At 34.1% G+C, this 23459-nt stretch overlaps 2 protein-coding genes across 6 annotated transcripts in view; one reads left to right on the top strand and one right to left on the bottom strand.

Moving 5' to 3' along the window:
• The window catches only part of LOC26514811 (transmembrane protein 65), a 39883-nt gene extending 32130 nt beyond the window's left edge, over positions 1 to 7753 (top strand). For 2 of the 5 annotated variants that reach the window (XM_014904069.3, XM_014904070.3), the window contains 4 exons: positions 7033 to 7074; positions 7129 to 7196; positions 7251 to 7454; positions 7524 to 7753. In XM_014904069.3, coding sequence (XP_014759555.1) covers positions 7033 to 7074; positions 7129 to 7196; positions 7251 to 7454; positions 7524 to 7616 — 407 coding nt within the window. In that variant the 3' untranslated portion in view covers positions 7617 to 7753. Of the gene's footprint in view, positions 1 to 4597; positions 4832 to 7032; positions 7075 to 7128; positions 7197 to 7250; positions 7455 to 7523 lie in introns of those variants that run through there. The other 3 variants (XM_032453256.2, XM_032453255.2, XM_032453254.2) reach the window with 3 other exon arrangements.
• Positions 7754 to 10270: 2517 nt separating this feature from the next.
• LOC6505397 (protein CNPPD1) lies at positions 10271 to 21795 on the bottom strand. Its single transcript, XM_001966861.4, has 4 exons — positions 21679 to 21795; positions 21334 to 21627; positions 11533 to 11655; positions 10271 to 11463 (listed from the first exon to the last, which is right to left on the bottom strand). Exons 1-4 carry the CDS (start codon positions 21709 to 21711, stop codon positions 10765 to 10767), a joined length of 1149 nt encoding a protein of 382 aa, XP_001966897.2. The 5' UTR covers positions 21712 to 21795; the 3' UTR covers positions 10271 to 10764.
• Positions 21796 to 23459: the final 1664 nt, after the last annotated feature.

Below are 23459 nucleotides of genomic sequence, written 5' to 3'. Positions count from 1 at the left end.
GATTCCGAATACATGCACTCAAGTAAAATGTACAAAGCGAGATAATTTTTGTAAGCGAAATCTTAAGTATTCTATGACTATTTCATGAATGAGATGAGAATAGAGGGGTTACAGGAAAAAAGTAATACAGCTAGGGTCCCTAGCTCAATATTGGCAAAAATGTAAAACAAAAATATTGAAAATATTGAAAAATATTTTTCAAGTAAAACGCGTTTGACGTTAGTTCCTCTGGGTATGACGGTCGCTCGCCCACACTAAATTCTAAATAAGTTGAAAAATAATGGTTTTTGTTTTGTTTTACTAATTACTACGATAGTAAAACTATTACACAAGCCGACAGTAAAAAATCTCCACGTATAATTTCACCTGCTCCCCTAAACCAAAGTCCAGAACAAACATCACCCACAGTTTCCGCGGTACGTCTAAGAAAAGAAATTGATGAAAATTTTCCCATATATTGAATTAGGGAGGCCGTGTAATTGTGACGTCCATCATTGTTTTTAGTATTTCATTTTTGAAATGTATGTATGTAAAAGTATTTTCTTATTGAAAACAGTAAATCATACCATGTTTTAATTTTTGATTTAGGGAAAAACCCGAAATAATTTTAATGTATTTATTATACTTATTTAAAAAATATTTTATTAAATTAAATAGGAGTTCATAATTTCATATTTTCAATCAGCCGTTGATGCTATTCTTTAAGGGGTTAGGTGGGCTTTGCGGCTTCAAAGAAATCGATTCTTTTTTATTGTTTTTATAGAATTCTGAGAATATCTTGAGTATAATCTTGAGAATATTCTCCCAAATTTTAAAGTCAATTTGAATAAAAGTTTCAAAGAAACCGTTCTAAAAAGGTTGACCATGGAGGTCAGGTATAGGCAGAGCGCAAACTTTAAACGAGTTTTTCTCAAAACTGTGTTTTCGAAGTCGGTTGTAAAGATTTATCGGAAACTACTTAACCGATCTTGATCAAATTTTGCACAGGCCTTCGAGATACAATTCTCTAAAACTTGAATGAAGGATTTTTGAAAAAAAAAATGTTCAACAATTTTCACCAAAATTGTAATTTTTTTGCAAAAATGTGTCCCAAAAATCCAATTTTCATTTTTTTTTTCCTTTGTTCAGTTTTAGGTCTGTACTATTTAGTTTTTTCATTTTAGATGATTCTGTGAGGAATTGTGATATCAACGCGAAAGCACCTTTTTTCAAGGGACCTTGGAAAATGACGTCTCAATGGCTGGCTGCTTAATATTTTTTTCAGAAAATTTCCCAAATTCTTCTTTATATATGTATATTTAAGAAACTTAAAAGTTGCAATAAAAATTTTTATTCTGTATATAAAAGAAATTTTTTGAAAATTGTCAATTTTTTAGCCGCGCAAACCCACCCCTTAATATATACACTTTATAGGGTCGAAGATGTTTCGTTCTTCGTGTTATATTCACACGAGTACCGCGTATAATTTCTGAGCGAATATAATTATTCAATTTTTTTACACGATACATGGCTATATTTGGAGAGTATCTAGGAATTTTTTTGTTAAGAAATAATTATTATTTATCCCGAGACGGGCAGTCGGCCGGAGTCGCTTCAAAAAATTATTATCTTGCGGTGCGTAAAAGTGTTATCGGAAATAAAAAAAATGAATTGAATTTTTGGCGCGGTTGTAAAGCGGAGGTACCATTTTTACATAAAAATTAGCCCATTATTGCCCGTAAAAAAATTTAAAAATAAAAGGGTGTGTCAAGCCTACGCAAGACAGAAGTGAAACTTCTAGTATTCCTCTCTCTCTATTTTCATTTCATCATCTCTATTTTCTCTCTTAGGTTAGTTTGAAAATTAGAGGTTAAATAATTCAACGACGAAGCATGAATTTGCTTTTTCTAATATTTTCTTATAGATGAATGACGTTCGATTAATGTATAGTTCCAAAAATTTTCAATTTATTCACAAGTATACAATATTACATAAATAACAATATTACAATTAACAAGAAAGGAAAGCTAACTTCGGGCGGAGCCGAAGTTGATATACCCTTGCAGTTGAGTCGCAGTCCGCTAGGTGGCGCCACGCATCTTATATTATTAGATATATAGCGGATCGTATATAGTCGGCCGATCCTTATGAAATTTGGCATATCGAATTATTTTGCCAAAAGAGGAATCCATTGAAACTCCCATGCTTCTAACTTGAAAAACAACGTAGTTATAGCATTTCCGATCAATCAGTTATATGACAGCTATAGGATATAGTCGGCCGATCCTTTTGAAATTCGACAAATCAGATTGTTTTTCCCAAAATAGAATCTGTACCAAATACCATCTTTCTAACTTAAAAAACAACAAAGTTATGCCAATTTCGATCGTTCTATGACAGCTATAGGATATAGTCGGCCGATCCTTATGAAATTTTGTACACAAGATATTTTGGTCAAATATAACATGTGTGGAAAGTCCCAACCCTCTAACTTAAAAAACAACAAAGTTATGGCATTTCCGATCAATCAGTTATATGGCAGCTATAGGGTATAGTCGACCGATCCCGGCTGTTCCGACTTATATACTGCCTGCAAAGGAAAGAAGGGTGTGTGCAAAGTTTCAACTCGATAGCTTTAAAACTGAGAGACTAGTTTGCGTAGAAACAGACAGACGGACAGACGGACAGACGGACAGACGGACATGCTCATATCGACTCAGGAGGTGATCCTGATCAAGAATATATATACTTTATAGGGTCGGAGATGTCTCCTTCACTGCGTTGCACACTTTTGACCAAAATTATAATACCCTCTGCAAGGGTATAAAAATTACAAAGAAATTACAATGACAATTTACCAATCATGTGCCATTTTCATTGTCAATTTCATGAATATCATTTCCTAATGTCGTGATAATTGGGTTATGGTAACTAAAGTGCGAGATATATACGTGAACACTTAAATCCTTAATGAATCGTGCAAAAACTGCATCGATTGTTGTCCCGTGTCTAGTCGTGCTAGTGTTCCTATCATTAACAATATCCAAATTGAGTGTGTTTTTGAAAAAGTTCAATAACGCAGTTCGCTGGTGTCTGAGAGAGAGGAAAGAAGAGAAGAGAGACAACGTTCGTGAGCGGCTCTCCCACCTCAACAAGCGCATACCCAGTCGTGCCTGGCGCTCGCCAAACGCGCATCCCGCGGTAGGAAATGGGAGTGCGCGGCGCACTCCCATCTGCGGAAAACCATCATTCCGATTTACATTGGCGTGGCCGCTTTTCTCACCCAGCGGAGCGAGTATCAATATGCTTGGCGATCGGAAAAAGAAGGCGGTTCTCCCCTACCCGCAAGCTTACCGGCTAGGGGAGATCGGCGTGAAATCTCACCCAGGGAAATTCTGGTTGAAAAAAATTTCCCTTGCTTTTTGCTTTGCTTTTGGTTTTTGTTTTTGTTTTTCCCAACCTGCCCATTGATTTTTACTAAATTCGAAATGCGTTGTTTGTCATATTTATTTATTATTAATTATATATATTATTTATTAATCTTAAAAAATAAAACTGAAAAGATATAAAAAGAAATAACAAAAAGCTGAAAATAAATTAAAAAGAAAAAAAATTATTTAAGATTCTTACAAATAAAGATATTGAGACGTCCAAATTTCTAGTACAGCCAGAACTGAAAATATTTGTTTAATGAAATACGTTTATTCATTATTATCAACACAATAAAATAGGAAAATTTGAACGAACAGAGCAGTAAACTTACCATTTCACAATAATAAACCAATGCGACGCACTACGAACAACCCTATGTGACCGTTTCGATTTGGGTTGATTTAGCTTAAAAACGCTGCACAAAACGCACACTAATTACGCGGGATTATTTTTTTGCTGCCCTCAGTTATTGTAAAAAAAAATTCCTTATATAAATAATCATCATTTCATTAAATATTGAGCTATGTTTAAATTTTGTACTTCAATAAAATTATTATAGAACATTAATTGGTAAACTTAAATAATATACGTTGAATTGTTCATGAAATAATTTTTTCTAAGTTAAAAGTCCCACGCATAAATTTTTCTAAGTCCCAAGCGAGATGAAAATTTTCTAAGTCCAGTTTTTTGAGAGCAAAACCTATGTTGAGAGAACAAATTCCCTCTCTCAACTCGGGGTGGGTGAGAACAAGGTACGAAAGATGCCTGCCGGAATGCACCGAAACGCTGCTAGCACCGAAAAGTCCGACTGGGATGTTTTTGATTGCTCGCGCTGGATGATGTCGATGTTGCTCTTAATTGAATTTCCCCACAGCTATGTCCATTGACATAGCATTGACATATTGACTTAAGTGTGGGATTTTTGAGAAGTACGTTGGGGTGCATGCGCAATAAAGAAGAAAGGGAATGTTCCAGATAAAAGATAAGAGTAGACTAGATAAGTTATCGTTAACTTGCGGAATCTGAATGTTGTTCAAGCTTAGCGAAGGGCATAATTTTCTTTTTAGAATAAATGATGCAAAATTTTTGCCGTTTCCTAATTTTTTCACATCAAATCTGAACAAAAATACCTTTAGGTTATACTCGGACTACCATATTGTTTTATTCTGAATACCTCATCTGGGTAAACTCTCTTCTGCCCCTATCTCCTAATTTCGAATCTGTCCACCCGATTTGAACCCAAACTGGTCGATGTGCCGTGAAAGACCATTAGCACAATACATTGATAATAAAACATCTGGAAACGCTTTAATTTGTTCTGTAGATAGCAGGGTTGTTTTTTCCACAGTTTCCAGATTTTTCGCTACTTGTGGGGATGCAATCTTGTGTCAGTCTTCGCAAGTTACGAAAACTAAGCGAGGTGTACACCAGAAGATGTGTCCTTACTCCTAGCTAGGCTTAAGTTTTTTATGGAATATATTCGAAATTATAACGTGAAGCGGAGTGCACGCAGTTTTTGTCATAGTTTTTGGAATTTAGTGATATATACAGCCACCCCTTTCTCTCTTGTTTTCGTGGAAAATTTTAGATAAAATAATCTTATTAAGCAGCGCTTGTGCGGTTTTTGAATTTTTTACTTATTACTGTTAGGTATTTCAGGTTAAAGATAGGATGTAAATGTTTTTTTTACTATCTGGGTCTAAATGGATCTTATAGAGTGGTTAAAGTTTTTGATCCATGTTGAGAATCTATCTATATCTATACATCCCTTTGTTAAATCCCAGAGATTCAGGTTTTTGCTAGGGGCTTGACCATTAAAGCGAAAGAGCGCTGCTTGCTCCATGTCAACATGTAATTTGATGTTTAAAATTAGCATATTTTCGATGACTGGTGGTTTTCTAATCTCTAACAATTTTTGATAAATCGGATTGATTGAAAACACGTCCATTACAGAACTTAACAGAAGCGTCGCTACGTTTCCATCTCATAAGGACTTGTACGGTCCCTGCACCTGAAACGGTCCACCACCAATTATATATTTTTATGGTGGGTCCAGGGAGTGGTCGTTCCAATTTCAAAATCCTAATTTCGATAACTTTCTGTCTATCTAGGCTCAGCTTTGTGACACAACGGTGGAATCATATTTGAGGGCTTTCATTGGCAGACCTTGGTAGAACGGTTGCCTTTTAAAACTTATATCGATCCAGCTGTGTTTATAAGAAGATCTTACGAAATGGTGAAGCGTCTGCCGTGCACTTCGGAGCGGTGAAGCAAATACAGGGTGGCGCAGGAAAGATTTGCGTTTTTTTCCGGAGAATCATATCTCGAAGGCCTGTGCAAAATTTGATCAAGATCGGTTGAGTAGTTTCCGTGAAATCTTGTCGAAATCCGAGAGAAACGCGTTTAAAGTTTTTAACGTGTATTTTTTGAAACTAAAATAAAAATAGTAAAAAAGTGGAGGCATGTCAAAGTTATTTATTTTGGTAGTATTCACAATTTTGTATTTTTTTTTTTAATTTTTCTAATTAATTTAAATTAGAATAAAAAACTATGTATAATTTTGTTAAAATACCTAGCTTTGTTGGGATACAAAAAAATTGTTTTTGGTGATTAAATTTCTTGAATAAGTATACTGGAAAGGTGTTCTAATTACTTTATATATGTATATATATATATAAATATGTATATATAAATATATTTTTTAGCCCCGTTTATTATTTTTTAGCTGCAAACATAAAAGCTAACTTTCCCGAAGTTTATATGTATACCCTTTCAGTCAGGAAGCAGCTTATATAATAATATATATAACAGATCGTATATAGTTGGCCGATCCTTATGGGAATTTTACCATCGAATCAATTTTCTAATAAAAATGTTGGAAACAGCCACAAGCATATTTCAAAATAGCAAGGTTGTGCCATTTCCGATCGTTCAGTTATATGGATGTAGTCGGCCGATCCTTATGAAATTTGGCAAATCATTATTTTGCCCAAAATGGAATCTGTACCGAGTCCCATCTTTCTAACTTGATAAACACCAAAGGTATGCCAATTCCGATCTTTCTATGACAGCTATTGGATATAGTCGGCCGATCCTTATAAATTTTGCCCACAAGATATTTTGGCCAAATATAACATGTGTGGAAAGTCCCAAATCTCTAACTTAAAAAACACCAAATTTATGGCATTTCCGATCAATCAGTTATATGGCAGCTATAGGATATGGTCGACCGATCCCGGTCGTTCCGACTTATATACTGCCTGCAAAGAAAAGCTTTAGCAATAGCTTTAAAACTGAGGGACTAGTTTGGCAAAATTTGTAATATCCTCTGCAAGGGTATAAAAATAGAGCAGAAATGTCTGTTTTTATGTTTACTCCTATTCTGTTTTCCAGTGTGCCTAAACGAAAAAATTTATGAATGGATTAGAGTGCGTTAAAAACCATCGAGTCATTTGCTTCCCACTCTAACTCATTCGAACTTGAAACAAGAGAATTACAAAGAGTGAGAATGCTCTCTTACACTCTCTTTGTAATCCTATTATTAGGAATTAATAAAAAATTATGTCGTGTTATATTAAATAATCAATTTTTTCAATATTTAATTCATTTATATATCTATAGTTGAGGCTGCACCACCGCCTACCGCCGGTCAATTGTACAGCAGTAAGTGACAGATCCAGTTTCTTTTAATTAAATATTTTCCCCTTCCACTTTCAGTATTTTTTGTAAATGCCGTGCCGTTTATCGCGTTTGGATTTTTGGATAACTTTATAATGATAATAGCGGTAATATCTCTTTTCAACCCCAAAATTTTAAAGCTTAAATATTAAATATTTTAGGGCGAATACATTGAACTATCTGTGGGCCAGGTTGTTACTCTTTCCACTATGGCAACCGCTGGCCTTGGCAACACCATTAGCGACATTATGGGAATAACATTAGCCACATACGTTGAAAACGGATGCCAAATTTTAGGACTTAAACAGCCCATGTTAACTTCTGCGCAATTCGAGCTTAAGTCCAGCAAGCGAGCAACAAGTATCGTAAGGCATAAAACCATGCAAGATATTGTGATTTAAATAAGAAAATATTATAAAAAAAATCATTTATAGGGCCGAATTATGGGTATCACTGTTGGATGCCTACTTGGTATGTGCCCTTTATGGTTTATGAACGAGAAGGCAGAAATACTGGATGATAACTAGAAATAATTGTTAATTTTATGAAAAAATAGTCAAATTAAGCTAAAATATTAAATACGTGGTTATTATTTAAATTTTATTATAAAAGTAGTGCTAAAACTAATATAAAAAAAACTGACAGTCAGAGCATATCCTTAAACAATCGAACCCAATTTTTTTCTAGAAAAGAAAAGATAATTTCGAGCGAAGCCGTAGCTTATATACCCTTACAGATACAAATATGGACGATAACTAAATGCGAGTGTTCAGTTAAATACCAGTGTTACAAAAAAAACAAAAGTGACTGATCTTTTGAAGTGACATAGTAGGAATTGTTTATTGGGTCGAGTATATCACAAAACCATGTATGAAATATTTGTAACACCCTCAAAGTCTTGATTTATGGTTAAAAAACCGTTTTTTCGGGATTTTTTTGTGCTTAAAAATTCCTAAACCCGTTTTTTTTTAACCGATTTCACAATTTTCGGTGTTTTTCAATAGTTAAATGTTGTAGCTTTTGAAAAAAAATATATCTTCGATTTTGTTAAACAAAAAGGACAAAATTTTTACACCTGAAACTGTACTATCATATCCAATAACATTTAACTATTGAAAAACACCGGAAATTTTAAAATCGGTTAAAAAAAACGCGTTCAGGAATTTTTAAGCGCAAAAAAGTCCCGAAAAATATTTTTTAACCATAAATCAAGACTTTGAGGGTGTTACAAATATTTCATACATGGTTTTGTGATATACTCGACCCAATAAACAATTCCTACTATGTCACTTCAAAAGTTCAGAATCACTGTTGCACTGTGTACTAGATACAGGGAGTAGTTGATCAATATTTACACTGACGAGAAAAACTGTAAAACGAATTCAACTCTTTAACTTTAACGCTCTGTCCGTATCTTCTATTCTAATTTATACATTCTGGTGCAAAAATTAGTCTTATTTTATCGATAATTCAATTTACTCTATTTTTTTAAAATTTGAAACCATTTGATATTTAGAGAGGAAAAAAGCAAAGCAAACTGTAATAAATTTAAGATGTTACAGTTTTTCACAGTGGATATTTTTCAAACAAATATGTTTATAATTATTTTTTAATAAGGTGTCCTACTCTCTCCTTTTTATGGCAATTCGTTGGAATTATAGTTTTGCTCATCAGTGTTTATTTAACCAAGATAATAAAGATCAAAAATGCATTATGAAGATAAAAACTCTGTTGTATGACTATTTTAATATATAGTAGACCAATTGTAATTTCTAAAATTTTTGAATTTATCATATAATAAATTCTAAACCATTGCAAAGTAACAAGCAAAGTAAGCAAAGTAACAACCTCTTTACTTAATAGCTGCAATAGCTAATAGCTGCTTCATAGCTGGAAGTGCGTAAAAAAGTCATGTACGTTTTCTCCATTGCGTTACTCAGTTTATGAAAAATTTATAATAGACTAGCAAGGGTATAAACTTGTAAAGATTAATAGACTACTAAAAACGCACTGTACCTTACGACTAACTCTCCACAAGGTAAAAACTCTTAGCACTCTTAAAAGAGAGAATAGGATTTTTAAATTTTATTTTCGATTTTTGGTTTTTTTTTAACAATGCTAAATATCTTAGAATGTTTAATCTTAAACCGGGTTTAATTACCAGCTTTCTGTGTTTTTTTGGTTAGATGTTCCAAACATAGCAGCGATTTTATCACAGCTCAAGTTTTCGTAGTACTGGTGCTCATAAAAGATTTAAAACTAATTCACCGATTGTTTCGAAAAATTTAACATAATTCCCGTATATTTTTTATACCGTAAAAATGCTAAAAATTACAAAATTGAAATTTCGAAAAATCCTGCCACCGTGACATGAGAAAATCCATTACAAAGTTCAACAAAATCAACATTTTGTTGTATACTCTACCAATAAGTACACCTTTTCCATGACATGATTAAAATTATGCTATAGCATCCATAGTTTTCCATAACTTTTGAATACTCATTTAAAGTTGAGATTTCAATTTTATAAATTAGTAACCAAAATAGTATTTTATGGAGGAATGGACACACTTTGAAAATTTTATCATTTAAAAAAAAATAAAAATGAAAAATAATCATTTGTGATTTTGATTTTTTTCGCTCAAAAATATCAGTCAGTTCATGATTGCGGGCTATGTATTAAATTTTATCTACATATGAGTGCATATCTCCATAGAACCAAATTAACACTATGATTTTTCCGTTCGTTTTCCGCTATTATTTCAAACTTAAAAGTGCGTAAGCTCGCAATTAAAGATTACATGCAAAGCATAGAATCCTGAAAGGTTTTGATTGAATCACGCAAAGTTATCAAACTATTACTGACACACTCGCTGTGTAAGAAGCTTGACCCTTAAGATATGCACTTACAAATTTATATGTATATGTATATGTCTTTTGCTGTACAAATGTATATGTCCAACAAATTTAATACATAGCCCGCAATTAGCAATTGAGTAAAATTTTTGAGCAAAAAAAAAAAAAGTAATAATAATGATTATTTTTTATTTTTATTTTTTCGCTCAGAGAATAACGATTATGTTTAATTTTGTTTTTTTTCGCTCAGAAAATAATAATTATTTTTTTATTTTAAAATACAACTCAAAATGATTACGATCCCTGCAAAATAGCCATCCAAAAATAGATTTCAATAGTTTTATTAAGCAAACATTACAAAAATGTGCCTTTTTCATACGAATTAATCCTATTATCCTGTCAAAATCTTCAAAATAGAGCTATTTTTAAGATTTAAAAGAAAATAAAACTGTACACTATGAAAAAATGTTGAAACCCATCTGTGAGTGGTCCAAAAAAATTTATATCAAACAATTTTTGTTTAAATTTTTATAACACGACTTCTAAGAAAAATATATATATACTATTATTATACGATTCTTTCAAACTGCAACTATTAGTGCCTAGAATATTTTTTTTACAAACTTTCTTCTATTGAATCTGTTCATAATATGTACAAAGTTTAATCCGTATCAATGATCAATATACAACTATGTAACTTTTAATGCAAGAAATCAAAATATGTATTTTGATGAAAATATAAATACGTCTTGTAGTTATTTTTTTCATTTTTTATAAAAATATATTATTTTGCTTAGTGTGTTATATTCTACAAAAAAATTAGATTAACTTTGACCACACATCTGGCCATGGTACGAACAGTGAATGTTTCATTGCATTAGTGAGAAATTGCCAAAATAAAGATGAATTTTTTGATTGATTCCAGCAGTCATTTAAACGAATATGATGATCGGCTAACCAGTTATTTTGATTTCCGGCACACTGTGATTTAAAGGTAAGGCAATTATGATCATAATTACTTCGTCGGGAAAAATTAGGATCGGATTGGGCCATGAGTCGGATAGACTGGATCTCATTAAGTCTTGTCTCAGCAATGTCACCTTCTTCTAACTTTAGCAAATTAACTTCTATATTCAAATCCGTGCAGCTTTTAGATGATTGGGAAATTTCACCCATAATTACAGGACCAGGTTGAGTTGCATTAGGTGTGGATGCAGATGCGGCTATTATTGAAGGTTCCATTGTTAATACGGCACTCTTGCGGTGCCACAATGTCCCAGGCACTTGACTAGCTATAAAGAAAGCACCAGCTAGGGTTATTACGCTGGCGGCGTAGCTTAATGTCAGAACGCCAATGCTATTTAGAAAGAACTTTGTTAATGTAAAGCATGGCAATAGTCGAACCAGCTCGCTGTATGTTAACCACCCTCTTCGCAATCCTTCACGTTCGGCCAATGCTCGTTCAATATAACTTAGTTTCTTAAAGAATTCTTCTTTGGATATATATATATTCCAGTCCTAAAATATTGAGAGGTATATAAAATTAACAATTAACAGAAAAGTTGAACATATAACTTATACGCTTACAATAGACGAAAGGAATTCGAGTTCCATTTGCTTAAGCCTGTCTTCTGACATGCTGCCCGCTTTGGCCCAGTCTTCTAGATAAAAACGCTCATCGTGGCCAATATAAAACTTTGTGGAAATCATCTGAAAGAAATCGTAATTGTACCGTTATATAATAATAATTAATTAATTATAATTATATATAATTAATAAATATATATAATTATATATAATTAATTATTATAATTAATTAAATTTATTTAAAATTATTATAGTATATTAGTATAATAATACCCAAGTTAATACCCAGTTATATAATAATAATTAATTAATTAATTATAATTATAATTAATTAATTGAGGGTTCTTCTCTGGTCCTTTTATAAGGCCGATCCTTATGAAATTTGGCAAATCGGATTGTATTGCCCAAAATGGAATCTGTACCAAGTCCCATCTTTCTAACTTATAAAACTCCAAAGTTATGCCAATTCCGATCGTTCTATGACAGCAATAGGATAGTCGGCCGATCCTTATAAAATTTTGTAATTAAGATAATTTGGCCGTATAGGAATGCCATGTATGGACTCTATAACCCCCCAACCCTCTAACTTTAAAAAGAACAAAGTTATGGAATTTCCGATCAATTAGTTATATGGCAGCTATAGGATATAGTTGACCGATCCCGGTCGTTCCGAATTATATACCGACCTGCAAAGAAAAGGATTTGGGTAAAGTTCGATAGCTCTAAGACTGAGAGACTAGTTTGCGTAGAAACCAACAGACAGACGGACATGCTTATATAGACTCAGGAAGTGATCCTGATCAAGAATATATATACTTTAAAAGGTTGGAGATGTCTCCTTCACTGCGTTGCACACTTTTGACAAATCTGGAGTAAGACATGATACGCGAAAAGACGCTGGAACCACAAAAAAAACTAAACAAACCTAATCAAACAGCAACTTTAAACATAGAGCACAATTGTTTTAAATAAATAAGTGCAACGGAAAATAGCTCAAATGAGTGATGAATAATAGAATAAACAAAGAAGCTTAGTAAACCAAAGCGTTTCTCCTACTCTTACTCTTCTACTCTACTACTATACTCTCTACCTCGATACCGAAGTGAAACAGTTGATAGCTTTGGTTGGAAATTGACAACTGTTTCACTCCCGCTCTGCTTACCCTCCTTCAATTACAAAAAAAACAGTATTATTAAAAAATTAAAAATTATTTTTTCATAAATCGTATCTATAAGATATGTAGAATATATGGTTCAAAGGATTTTTCGATATTCGATGCCGTTAGAAAGTTATTGCGCTGAGAAGGAATGCGTTCGGACGCCCGGCAGACCGAGAGGGACGTTGGACAAAAAGGTTTTTTCGAAACCACTTTTTTCCATTTGGCAATCAAGATATCTAAACAATGACTTGACCGATCGTTTTGAAATTTATAGAATTTGTTTTTTAATACTGTACTTCATCGCGCTAAAACTTCATCAATTTTTATTTTTTACGCTCAAAAAAATTTGTGAATATTCATGATTATATACTAAATATATGATAAAAAATTTAAAGCTCCATCTCTAAAGCTCTTTTAATCGACCGTAGAAAAAAAATTCCAAAAAACAGTTAGAAAAACGGCTTCCACACAGGGTGACCCCCTTAAATGATAATTTTACGAGCTTAAAAAATCTTGTTCGTCGTTTTCGGCTTCTTCTGTGCCTGTGACGATTAGAGATGATATGGAGATGATATTTTCGAATTCGGTGTTTGCGAGTACTGCTACCGCCCGTAAATCATTCGTTAGTTTTCTATTATCGTGTTGACGCAAACATTCTACTTTGGTTACTACAACTACCTCTTCGAGCTCGTTATTATTGTTTTCCAGTGGTAGACTTGACTAATGATTGGTCTTTAGGCCTTTTGAGAAATGCCGGTCTGCTGGTCCACTGCTCCAAGTTTGTTTTGGCGATGACTTTCGAAGCCATATCCGCAACGTTTTCGTGTATAGGAATCCAGCGCCACTGTGCGGCTCCATTGTCAACTATAACAGAACGGTCTTGGAGTCTGTCCAAAAAGTGCATTTGCCAATGTTCAAGTGAGCCATGCGGATGCTGACGACGGCGGCGAGCAGTTCCATTCGTGGTATCGAAAACGGTTTCAAGGGAGCGACTTTACTTTTGGCAATGACCAGATTTGTCGTAATGTCAGATCCTTCAAAGAATCCTATGGGATCAAAAATTGACATCAGAACCTGCAGTTTCCCTTTTAGTGGGTCTTAGTGGCCGTCGTTTTTTCAGTTCGATGGCGTTGCTTTTTTTAGCAGAAGAATTGGTTCTCTTTTTTGCATGATTTTGAAATCTTCTTCATCATCTTTAGAGCGAAGTGTCCTTGGAATTATGGGTTCTACGTTGAAGCTTTCTTTTACGGCCTTATCAATTTCAGTCGTTGCATTGACAGTCGTGCATAGAAAAATGTTTACTGTCTTTTCCGGATCCTTGGACAACCCAGCCTAGCATGCACTTGGATGCGATGGGATCATTCCACCTTCCTTCCTTTATTTTCCGGGGAACGGCTTACTTCCAATTGTCTTCCAAAAGCTTGAACGCCCTGGGAAAAAAATTGTTGCGCTGGTCGAGAATGAGAACGTTTACGTTGTTCCGCTTAATAAAGCCAATATCTTTGAATCTAGGCTGCAAACAAAGACCAAAGAAAAATACCGAGCTGGGCGAAGCTAAGAAAGATTATTATACATATCTGATAAAATGCAGCGAGAACCTTCAAGTGGCAGGGAAATACATAAATTCTAAAAAAAACAAGAATTCGCAATCACTCTTCAAGGTCAAGCGAAATGGAAAACGAAGTTCACTCGATCTACAAGCTGCAATATCTATTGAACCGTAGAATCGCAGTGAAAGTCTACTTAACGTAATGCACTAACCGTCAAGAGAATGGACACACATACGCCATACTGCACACTTGGTACTGTCTGTGTAATAGTCTGCGGAGACGCCCCTCTACCAACACAAAATAAAAAATGTTTCCGCAAATTATAAGGGCTGTGTGAAACAAGGAGCTGCAGAGTCGCATGGGACAAACAACTGCTACACGCCACCAAAACTCACGCGTACACGGCGTACACGGCATCAAAAATTACGCACACGGACAGGGTTTTACCCAGACAGCACCCAGTGACTTTTGCGCTTTTGAGGTCGTTTTGTAAGCTATTCAATAGAATCATTAATCTTGGTTACTTCCCAAAGAATTCAATTCAGTCTTGTCATCAAACAGACATAGAAGCCTACTTGTTTGTTTAAATTGTTCAAAAAATGCCTTCTAGTACGCATAATACCAGGAACCATAATACCATAATCACCTGGAAGATCACACTATGGACCCTCTTTTATGTCCTAACAACGTCCACGTTTGCTGACAATACTGCGATCCTAAGACGCTTTAGATACCAAATCCAAGCAACAAACTAACTCGCTGATTATCTTGGCAAAATCGCGGTCTGGCTGGCATATAAAAATAAATGAATAAAAGCGTTAAGTGTTTGCACTTAATTTACTGTTAATACAAAAACATGCCTTTCACTTTCACTAAACGATATGCAGATCCCCTAAGTTAACAATGTAACGTACCTCGGCGTCTATCTCGACAGACTACTAACCTGGCGTAGGCATATCGAATGTAGAAAGGTGCAACTTAAACTAAAGACTATCTAAATATCTTGTGAACTTGGATTTCGTTTTGAAACCAGCTAAAATTTTTGATTTTTGTAACTTTACAGGCATGCTACCCTAAGAAAATTGGGGTATACATTATACGCTAATGATGAAAAAAATTTTTTTATTTATTAATATTTCAACCCATATTTTATATTTGTTATGGAATACGATTAAGTGGTAGCTGTAAAATGTTTTTCACTTATAAATATGCATATGTCAACGAATGCATTAAAATTTATATATTAATATATATTGTTGTAGTTCTGCCAGCGGATATACCTTGATACCCTTCTGATAGATGATTTTTTTGGAGTGAGAATAAACAAAAACAGCTGATTTTTTGTTTCCGTGGGCATCAGTAGGGTATGCAAGAACCATCCGTTTGAAAATAACAACAGTGAAATTTGGGTTTTAAATAAAAGCGACTGAAAGATACCCTGTTCCTATCTAAGTACAATGGTTTTTAATTGTTCGTAAATATATAAATACGTATGTATAAAAAAAAATATAAAAAAAATATGTATAAAAAGTATGATATATAAAAATATATAATATAAAATATAATAAAATTTTTTCATAGGTACACACCTGGCCAAAATAATAAGTACACGCTCATAAGATTTCTTCTATGTCACGTAAATCTTTTTTGATAACCGTAACGAACCAATTCTAATTTCTTTTAGTTTTCTGGCATAATGTTGATTATAAAAATACTTAACATAAGAATAATTCACGAAATTTGTAGAATTTATGGTCGATTAAACCTAAAAAACATAAAAAAGGGTTGGTCAAAAAAATAAGTACAGCAATTCTTCAAAGCCTCTAACTTAAAAATAAAAAACATTTTCTCAATTTTTTTCTTTTTATAGTAATCTTATGCTAATACCCAGTATATCCCCCCATATTTTGTATAACTTTTGTTATTCGTTTCGGCATGCTGGGCATTTAATTTACGGCACGTCTCCAAACAACTCTCGTACCTTGTCTTTGCTGCAATTCTTCTATATTTTGAAATGTGTTTGTGCCAATCCGACGATTAAGCTCTCCCCATAGGTTATCTATTGGGTTTAAGTCTGCAGTTTGACTTGGCCACTTCATAATGTCCACCTTGTTTTCGGTGAACTAAGCTTTGACCAGCTTTGATGTGTGTTTTGGGTCGTTGTCCTGTAGAAAGACCCAACTCAAGGGCATGTCTTCCTCAGCATTATGTCAGACAATATAATTTTATATCCAAATTGGGTCATAGTATCGGTAATCCGTAAATCGGGACGACTCCATGCCAAGAAAAACAGTCCCAAATCATAATGTTTCCGCTTCCGTGTTTAACGGTCTATTTCGAGTACCGGGCGTCGAATTCTTTGCCTTTGGGTCGACGAAACAAGTCGTACATTCTTTCTGGAGTCGTTACCAAATAGATTTATTTTTGTTTCGTCGCTCCATAGGACATTATTCCACTTTTTGGAACCCTCTGTTCCAGATCATGCCAAATGATTTTGGGCTAACTGTTTCCACATCTTTAATTTATTCCCTCGAAGGAGAGTAACTTTTCTGGCTATGTGTCCTTGTAAGCCAGCATTAGTACGTCTTCGACGAACTGATCTAGACGATATTTCATGGTCAATATGAGCAGCAATGGATGAGCAGTAAAAACTTAGGATTCGGGTGTCGGTCGTTTGACAGGATTTCTTCTTCCGACCTCGAGTTTCGAATTGAATGTTGAATTTTAGGGCATTCTGGACCAAACATAATGACTGCACAAGTCTTTTAGCGATTTCCCGAAGATTTTATCCTTCCTTTTGCAGAATTAAAGCAATTTTTCTTTTTTCTGTTGTACAACTCTTTTTTTGCCCAACTATAGAATTTTTTTTCCTGGGATATACTTAAATATGCTAGGAAATAATAAAAACCAACATATCTTAACTCGAATCTAGCTTTAATCCTTTAAAATTTATCAAATACACATGTGTACTTATTATTTTGACCAGACCAAAATCGCCCACCCAGCAGAAAATTAAGCTTAGTATTGAATCCACGAGGTTCCCATATTTCATTCTTGTTTTAGAAATTGTGTTACATTGTAACTTATCAATATAAAAAAAATGGCGGGTGTGCATTGCATAAAAATCGAGTTATATCGAAACAAATAAACACTATATCTGTGTACTTATTATTTTGGCCAGGTGTGTATGTAATAACTATAACTCTCATTTTCTATAATGATAACTCCCATTTTCTTAGGGTAGCATGCCTGTAAAGTTACAAAAATCAAAAATTAGCTGGTTTCAAAACGAAATCCAACGCACACATGAAACCGTGTATGTGAATGTGTTAGCACGCATACATATAAAGATCGGTTAAACCGCGGAAGAACCTTCTTGATGATGCGCCTCTCTGCGACTGAACAACCATAAAAGTTAAATGAGATTATGAGCGTAAAAATGAGCGTAAGAATGAGAGAAAGATTCTCTCTGGGGCCTCCGGGGGCCTGTCGCAAGAAATTTTTGCGTCCATTTTCGTTGTATGAAATGAGAAGTCTATATGTTGTATGGTTAGTGGTTTAACTAACTACTATAATAAATACATCAAATTAATTTCGTGTTTTCCATTAAATTCAAAATTGAAACATTTTAGGATTTACTGATTTCAATAAGAAAAAGGAAAAGGAAAAAGGAAGGAATCTTAAAATTTTTCATCAAAAAAATATCATAGAAGCAAAGTTTCAACTCTATAGCTTTAAAAGTGAAAGAGTAGTTTGCGTAGAAACGGACAGACGGACATGCTTATATCGACTCAGGAGGTGATCCTGACCAAGAATATATATACTTTATAGGGTCGGAGATGTCTCCTTTACTGCGTTGCACACTTTTGACCAAAATTATAATACCCTCTGCAAGGGTATATAAATCTGAGATTTTAACATTGGATGGTAACAGTATTTCAAAGACATAGTAACCGCTAAATGAAAGTTTTTTTATTTTAGTTAGTATACGTATATATCAAAAATGAAATTTACTAAAAACAATGATGGTAAACTCAATTCCACAGCCCCCATATTTTAATATATGGCAAAATTTTATCATTTTTTCTCTTAGATGTACCGCGGAAACTATGGGTGATGAAACCTATGTTTGTTCTGGACTTTGGTTCAGTGGAGCCTAAAAGTTATGGATTGGCCTGTGTAATGCCTGTGTTGGCCTGTGTTGATGCATGCATGATTGGATTAACAATAGAGAATAAATTTTATAACGTATCTTAAATCGTGTCTTATGGAAACAAGACACTGTTATGGCCTGAATTTCAAGCTGAAAGATTAATAACTACTAGGGGTCTACACGAATGCATTTAAAATTTTCGTTTATTTAAGTAGAACATATCTGAACCTCAAACAGCCAATGGGAAATAAATGAATTTCAAACTAAGAAAGAATTCGGCATAGATTGCAGTGTAATTTCAATTGCCCTGAGTGGTGGAAAATAAACAAAAATAATTTTTTTTATTATTTAAATGCAGCATATTTTGTATTCCTGCAACTAACGCGGCATCTGAGAGTTCCTTCTCAGATGCAAAAAATTTGATCAACGACAAACGCTGTATTATTCAGATAAAATTAATAAAATAATTTTTCTACACTTGTCATATACATACATATGCATATTAAAACTAAAATTCTATACCTTTTTTTTTGATGTGAATAAAATGGTTCATATCCAAAACCAAACAAAAAAGCTTAAATTTTTGAAAATGGCCTCTCGTCCCTGAATTCAATATTCAGGCATATATCAGTCCATAAATAGCCCTGATTCCAAATCCGGATTCAGGAGTGAAAACTATCTCGAAATCAGCTATGTATCAGACCAGATTTATAGAACTTGAGTTGCCGATTGAGTTGCTCGTATAGAAATTTTGCTCACGCTCAGTCGAAGAACAGTTTTTTCTGTTTTCGTTTGGTCTGCTCATTGTAGGACCGTTTGCTTGCGTTCGACAATTCAAAGTCTTTTGTGCATGTATGTGTGTATGTGAAGTTTCGTGGGCTCAACCTGTCAATTTGCTTTGTAAATCTCTCGTGTAAACAGTGATTCATCAAATTTATTGAAAATGGGACGAGAAATTAAAGAAAAAGTGCATAATTTTTTTATATTCAAATTTATATATTTTTTATATTAGATGTTAAGCTTAACTCAAAATAAATGAATTTAAAAAAAAAAAAAATATTCATTTTTTAGTTAAAATAATCAATACATTAGTTTGAAATTGGAAAAATTCACGTTTAAAATTTTAAGAAGTTTTTTCGTGAAAATTGCATGTACCATGTACCACTGTGCAGCGAAACGAAAACAAATTATTGAAAAGACTTTTTGCGCTGACTTTTTCAGTCAATCGGTCTTTTACAGAGTCTCTCTCCGCCAGCGTCACTCGAATCTCTCATTGAGCGATGTTCGGTAGACGAGAGTTTCATGATTGGCTCATCGTAATTCGTTCAACAAAAAACCGAAACCAAACGAAACAAAGTGTGCTGCTCATAGAGAAACCGAAACGGCATGGTTTTTTTCGGTTGCTCTCGAGAACAGAGCGTAAGCAAAAAACGGTTAACAGTTATTTGCAAGGTATGGTTTAAAACAGGGGTGCCCAAACACTGCTTATGACAGAGCAAATTCCAATACCTATGCACAAAAGCACAAATACATATGAGCGATAGTTTTTTTTTTTTCTATCGTATCACTGAAAAAAATTTTTGTAACATTTTCAACAGAAAAAAAAAAAATTTTTTCGGATAATTGAGAATTAATTTTAGGATTATAATTATTTTCAATATGCTCAATTATTTTTCGAATTTTTTTTACTGCGCTTCCATATCGGCTTGTGACGCAGATACTTTAGCATAGCATTTAATAAAATGCCTTTCCAAATTAATTTTTTTGTTTCCGCTTATTATTATATTACATATAATACATTGCTGCTCGCAAAGAAAATTTTCGACAAAGAAAAAATGCATCGTTCCACAGTCAACCATTCTGTCCAAAACCACAACAAGAAGTGATTTTTTGCAGTGAAAAGTTTTCGGCAATCCAACAACAAAATGCCAGAAAAGTGTTGAAACTGTTTAAGTGTTATTAAACTACGAAAAATTGTTATTGTAATTTGCCTTGCCTATACTGGGAGCAGCACACGTATATGATTTTGCTCTACCCATATGACAGAGCAATCCAACAACAAAGGAGGAACGAGAGCAATGGGACTGGGCATCCCTGGTTTAAAACAATTTCAATTATTAAGAATCCCCCTTTTAAAAAAATTATTAAATATCACAGTGTATTTTGAGACTGCACTACTAAAAGAAAATACAGATTTTTATGCTGGGGATCGAACTCACGACCTTAACATTGACAGGAAGACATCTTAACCATTGAACAATATAGTTAAAGTTTTCCGCGCAAAATATTTTGAACGACAAAAAAATAATGGTGATTAATAACGAATATCGAATATGCTTCGAATTACTTCGCCTACTTTGTTTTGACCTTTGCGAAATTAGAAGTTAAACTTAGCTGTTCATACTACAAAAGTTTCAAGTGGAAAACACAACCAAGTACAAACACAGTCACATTCTAACATCCATTCAAAAAGATCCTGATCAAGAATACGCAAATGAACCAACATATGTATTTATGAAATTAGAAGGCTTTTAAAATAAAAGTTTTACACCTACAATTGAATTCTAATATAAGAAAATAGTATTTTAGTGAGTTGTGTGTTTAAAACGTTGAAAAAGCATAATATAATTAATAATGATTAATTATGTATGTGAGATTTATTATATAACATAGTATCACACGGTCATAGAATGCATTGAAAAAATTGTATCATAATAATGAGACAAGTGTATGACCGATTATTATCGGCACTGTTTAATATACAAAAACACCTAAATATGCTAAAGTAGATTCTGTAACATCGTAAACCTTTTTTTTTTTTTAAATTTACACTTTAATTTATCTTCTGGAGTAAATCAAGCTAATTTAATTTGTTCTTTGCAGCAATTTTTTTTAAATCTGTCACTCAACAGGTTATTTTTGTGGTGACGCATACTTACCAGTGAAACAACAAACAGTTCTTGAGGGGTGATTCTACAACAGTACCCCGGATCTATGACATTTAAGCGGTCCAAATATATTAATGCCATAATTAACGAGCACGGGGTGGCTTGTATTTTTCCCGCTGCCACGCAGTTCAGGCGATGCAGCGTATGTCCACGATGTGGCTCTGAGAAAATCTCAGCTGCATATTCCGCCAAAGGGAGTGACACCTCCATATCTGAATCCACAGTTCCAGCACCATAATAAAGGGTCTTGCGAATTTGGTTTATGAAATCGCCGTATTGCATCACCTGGTAAAGAAACTGTTTAAATGCTGAACCAAATTTGTTTAAATCACCTACCTTATTCGGCAAAAAGAGTTTTCTACGTTCCATGTTTTAAAACGTGCAAACAAAACAAACTTATACAAGATTCTTAATGTCCGTCAAATTAGCGTCGCCTAGTTAGCGTCGAAGTGGAACGGTGGAATCGGAACACAGCAACGAATTTTTTTATTTTCAATTATTTTACTGTTTAGCCACTAAATTGATTGAAATAAAGTTTAGAATTGTTACGAATTGAAGAATTTTTAGTTTTTTCTTACGTTGGGCGGGATCAACAACCTTAAAATACCATTAAAATACATTTGAAAAATTGGCACCACACTGTTTTGGGTCCTAGCTCAGAAATAAGAGGAGGCCCCAAAAAGCCCGATATTGCAGCTAATAGGTCAAAATATTGAGGGTAATTCCTGAAGGTTTCATAAAAATCGCTCCCTACGTTTTGGAGAAAATCGGATAAAAGTGGGCCAATCTCGTTGACGGCCCATACAAAAATGACCACCAAAAATTGTTTTTAATATTCTGAAGCTCTAAGAGGAGGCCCCCATATGCACGGTAGTTGAGTCGATGTATCACCTTTTCTAGTATATCTGAAGCAAAAATCATTCAAATCGCTCCCTACAATTTTGAGAAAATCGATTTTTAGTTCCCCATTGATTTTAATTGATAAGGGAGGCGCCAACTCGTGAACCGGAACCAGTCCACGAACAAGTTCGTTCCACTAGTTCCAAATCTACAGACCGCCTTTGTTGGGCATGAATATGCTTATTGAGTCCTTTACAGAGGATGCCCCATTATGCACGGTATGCCGTTGCAAACCTAATTTTTCATATAATTTAATAAGACTATTTGCATTAAAATCGCTCCCTACGATTTGACGCAATTTATCTTTAAAAATTTCTGCATTTTCTTTACCAATACTGGACCTTGTTCCAAACACAAATCGCGCCAATGTTAAATTTGAATGGCTTAACATGATTTCTTTATGGAGGATGCCCCATTTTGCACGGTATACCATTGTAAAGCTAATTTTTTTCTGAATCGAATGAGATTATTTCTATCAGAATCGCTACCTACGATTCGATGGAATCAAGTCTTGAAAATTTCTGAACCTATTTTACCAATTCTGGCCCCATAACCGCTTCACATGTTTTGATGCTGGTCAACATGGCGGCAGCCATGATCGAATTTGAATTTCCCCATTATCTCCCTTTGTAGAGGATGCCCCATTTTGCACGGTATATCACGAGAAAGCTAATTTTTTGCTTAATCGAATACCGGTAGTTCCATTCAAATCGCTCCCTACGATTCGATGGAATCAAGTCTTGAAATTTTCTGAACCCAATTGACCAATACTGGCCCCATAACCGCTTCACATGTTTTGATGCTGGCCAACATGGCGGCAGCCATGATCGAATTTGAATTTCCCCACTATCGAAAGCTAATTTTTTGCTTAATCGAATACCGGTAGTTCCATTCAAATCGCTCCCTACGATTCGATGGAATCAAGTCTTGAAATTTTCTGAACCCAATTGACCAATACTGGCCCCATAACCGCTTCACATGTTTTGATGCTGGCCAACATGGCGGCAGCCATGATCGAATTTGAATTTCCCCATTATCTCCCTTTGTAGAGGATGCCCCATTTTGCACGGTATATCACGAGAAAGCTAATTTTTTGCTTAATCGAATACCGGCAGTTCCATTCAAATCGCTCCCTACGATTCGATGGAATCAAGTCTTGAAATTTTCTGAACCCAATTGACCAATACTGGCCCCATAACCGCTTCACATGTTTTGAT

The sequence above is a fragment of the Drosophila ananassae genome, chromosome 3R (genome assembly GCF_017639315.1).
Source record: "Drosophila ananassae strain 14024-0371.13 chromosome 3R, ASM1763931v2, whole genome shotgun sequence".
In the NCBI taxonomy this organism is placed as follows: Eukaryota; Metazoa; Arthropoda; class Insecta; order Diptera; family Drosophilidae; genus Drosophila; species Drosophila ananassae.
This window is presented reverse-complemented; position numbering and strand designations above follow the sequence as displayed.